The 3,735-nt window shown below is 46.7% G+C and overlaps 1 protein-coding gene across 1 annotated transcript; it reads right to left on the bottom strand.

Annotated features, from left to right (window-relative positions):
- Nucleotides 1–319: 319 nt before the first annotated feature.
- On the bottom strand, nucleotides 320–1,009 carry LOC125861502 (protein DNA-DAMAGE INDUCIBLE 1-like). The gene has a single exon (XM_049541385.1). The coding sequence runs from the start codon at nucleotides 1,007–1,009 to the stop codon at nucleotides 320–322; it is 690 nt and encodes a 229-aa protein (XP_049397342.1).
- Between the last annotated feature and the right edge of the window lie 2,726 nt (nucleotides 1,010–3,735).

Here is a 3,735-nt window from a genome sequence, read left to right as displayed (position 1 = left end):
GAATTCTCTACACACTCTAGAGAATTCTAAGGCTTTCTTTGGAAACTATCTAAATTATTCTAGAGAATTCTAAATTATTCTCTAGCCTTCTTGAATAATCTAAAGGATTCTAGAGTCTTTCGGAAACCTCTCCACAACTCTAGACCCTTCCGCCCCTATTCGGACGCAAAATTTAACTGTGGTGTGGCGGGACGTGACACTCTCCCCCACCTATTGATGCGACGACCGCGTCGCATTGCTGCTACATCATCATCCGAACCTTGTGCGTGCGCGACCAATAGTCCATTGACTCGATCAAGGCCCTTGCGCAACGCCTTCATCAACATCTTCCATTCGCTTCTAGCTCGGTCTTCTGGTCTACCTCCTTCCTAGGAGGCAAGCACCTCGGCGGCTTCTTTAGCATCACAGCATTGTTCTCTTTTGGTACCTTCTTCATGCACGGTGGCAAGGACCTTCTTGCACCATTGTCCTTCTTCGAACTTGCACTGGTGGCTCTAGACATCGACTCCTTCTTCTTAGGGTTTTTCTCGAGCTGCATGGCCGTTAGGCGGACTTGTCCTTTCGTCTTCGACACCTTGACCATGGGCACCATACATGATCTTCCTTGCTCCATGACTAAAAGTCGTTGAAGGTAGGGGTCGATCACCGCGTGGCACTGCTGGAAGAACTCCTGCCCAGGAATTATGTCAAAGAGATCTAAAGGAGCGACAGTGAAATTGGTCTTACCTTGCCACTCGCCTAGCGTGATGCTCACTCCATGTGCGACTCCACTCACAGGAGTCGGGGGTGCATTGACCGTCCTGAGTTGGGCGTTGCTTGAACTGTAACTCAGCCCCAATCTCGTTGCTGCCTTTTTGGTCATGAGATTGACCTCTGCACCCGTGTCGACCAAAGCACAAGCGGGTTTTCCATTGATCTTAAGGTCGACATATTGCGCGTCGTATCCTCTTGGCTTCTCAGGCTGCTTCGTGATGGCTCCGCATTGTCCTATCAAGCCCAACTGCGTCATCCCTTCGCCTTGTCATTGCTCCTGGGCGTCTTTCTCCTTCCGCTTTCGCAGGATGGCACCAAGGCTCTTCAGTTCAGGGAACCTTGCATAACCATGCGGCCCGCCGCATATGTAGCAACCACCTTTGTTGGCAACCTCTGTCTTCCTCTCCGTGTTGCCATGACGTCCAGACTTCTTGCCATCGGACTTGTAGGTATCATGATGCTTGGGATGTGGCCGTTGCTCCTCGCTTTTGCCACAGTCTCCCCCACCATGGTCATGACTACCTCTCATCTCTTCTCCTCTCCTTTGGCTCTGTCGGGCTTCTCCTGCCTGAAGTCTGTCAAAGCTTCGGCCTGCATGATGGCTTTATCTATGGTCCTGACTTGCCGACGTTCCAACTCCGTCCTGGCCCAATTTTGCAGCCCATCCATGAAGTGGAACAACATATCATCATCCGTGAGGTTAGGAATTTGAAGCGTGAGGGTAGTGAACTCCTGCACATATGCGCGGATGCTGCCCGTTTGCTTCAGCTCCCTAAACTTGCGCTTTGCCTCATAGATGACGTTGTTAGGGAAGAAGGCTTTCTTGAACTCCTCTCGGAATTGCTCCCAGGTGTTGATGGTGCACGTCCCCTTCCCTATCTCGGCCTCCTTGCGCCTCCACCATAGCATGGCCATCTCCGAAAGATACAACACAGCGGTGTTGATCTTACTCTCGTCGCTCTTCAGCCCGTTGCACTTGAAGTAATTCAAATGCCAAAGGAAATTCTCTACCTCTTGCGCGTCACGGACGCCTTTGAACATATGTGGCTTGGGAGCCTCGACCCTGGCCTTCCTATCTCGGTCAAGCGACAATGATCCTCCAGCTGCCCCACCTTCCTTGAGTGCTTTAATGTCGGCCTTCATGGTCTCAATCGTGCTCAACGCCTCCATGAGCCGACACTCCAAGGAAGTGATAGCCTCCTTCATCTCAAACTCGGCCCGCTGGCGTCCCTCCAACTCCTTACGGATGTTTTCGATCTCTTCAAGGGTGAAGTCCTCAAGAGTCTTGAACTTTCCATCAGCCACGTTCAAACGCCAGCCTAATATGTCCACGGCCTGCCTCGCCACTTCAACCCTTGCGACTCATTCTTCTCCAGCGGTGACGTCAATAGGCTCCTCGCCACGTTCATCGTCACTTGCTTTGGTGGTCGAAGGTGGATGAGATGTTAGCGCCTTGCTTGGTGTGGGATCCAGCAGCATTTCCTCATGACTCTTTTGGTGCTTCTTACCCTTTCGGGGCTCCTTTCCACCATCCGGACGGACGTTGGTGGTGCTAGCGGCGTTTACGTCCCCTTCGGTTGCCATTCCCTTAGTATCAAACCTGGCTGTGATACCACGTTGTCACGGACTTAGAGTGTTGGCTAAAGTTCCGTATGGCCCTTGACAATTTACTCACTACTCTTTCAAGATCTTGCAAATTCAAGGAAGCCTTTAAGACTTGGATCGCTCAGAGAATGCTTAAGGAAAGACTTAGAAAGAACAAAGAGAGAGTTTTGTAAGAAGGCTTTTTGTATTGCTTTGGAGAATGCTTTACACTTTAGTGATTCTTGGTTGGTTGGATTCCTTGCAAATGAATGGCACCCGCTATTTATACTAACTCCTAATGACTAAAGTGTAAATTAAAATTACTTACAAGTCCCTAAGATATTTACATAAAAGCCCCTTTCTAGAATTCTCTACACACTCTAGAGAATTCTAAGGCTTTCTTTGGAAACTATCTAAATTATTCTAGAGAATTCTAAATTATTCTCTAGCCTTCTTGAATAATCTAAAGGATTCTAGAGTCTTCCGGAAACCTCTCCACAACTCTAGACCCTTCCGCCCCTATCCGGACGCAAAATTTAACTGTGGTGTGGCGGGACGTGACACAAGGCCCAATATTCTTAAGTCCAAAAAAGGCCCAAGTGAAAAGTCCAAGTAGGTGGATCACCTACTTGCATTAATAATGTCCCAAATTGACAAGAATAGAGGGATAATTGGCAGCAAGGCCTAACAATTGTTGAAGTCACAAAGGCCCAAGTTAAAAGGCCAAGTAGGTGGGTCACCTACTTGACAATATATGGCCCAAAATTGGCCAAGAAAGTCGGCCAATGCATCTCCATTTTAAAGGGATAAAGATCAGATCTTTTGCTTCATTTTTAACTTGCAAAATTTCAGATTTATTAAGTTTCTCTCTTGTTCTTTCTTGTATTAACACAGCAGCTCTAAAACACCTTAGGGTTCTTGAATATTGACACATTTTTCCAGTAAAAGTTTGAAGGAGAGTTTCAGTTCTTGAAGTTCGAGTTTAGAGGATAAATTTCCAGAAACTAAGGTAAGGCTATTTCCCATTTTTGCCTCTCTTTAAATACAGGTTTGGGGTGGAGAATTTTGTTTATATTCGTCAAGAACTCATGGATAAATATAAATCATTGAGTTCAATATTCTCCTGTTATGCTGAAAGATTTTTGGGGAATGATAGTGGCTGCCTTATGTATATTGTTGTTGGGTGCTTGGGTATCTTGGCAAAAGATGTATGAAGTTGTTTTAATGTATAGAAGAAGGGTGTGGTGGTTCACCATTTGTGTAAGGGTTGTATGGGCCTACTTTCCGTCAAGTGTTTAGCTACTGTTTTTCGAAGGCCTTAATGTGATTAGCTGCTAACATTAGATTAATCATGACTTATATTGTAGATTAACACCAAAAAGGGAGGCTGAATCGTGA

Source organism: Solanum stenotomum, chromosome 4, assembly GCF_019186545.1.
Source record: "Solanum stenotomum isolate F172 chromosome 4, ASM1918654v1, whole genome shotgun sequence".
NCBI classification, from domain to species: domain Eukaryota; kingdom Viridiplantae; phylum Streptophyta; class Magnoliopsida; order Solanales; family Solanaceae; genus Solanum; species Solanum stenotomum.
This window is presented reverse-complemented; position numbering and strand designations above follow the sequence as displayed.

What these genes read in the sequence shown, in the direction of transcription:
- LOC125861502 (XM_049541385.1), bottom strand. Translation starts at nt 1,009, where the DNA reads ATGACGCAGTTGGGCTTGATAGGACAATGCGGAGCCATCACGAAGCAG.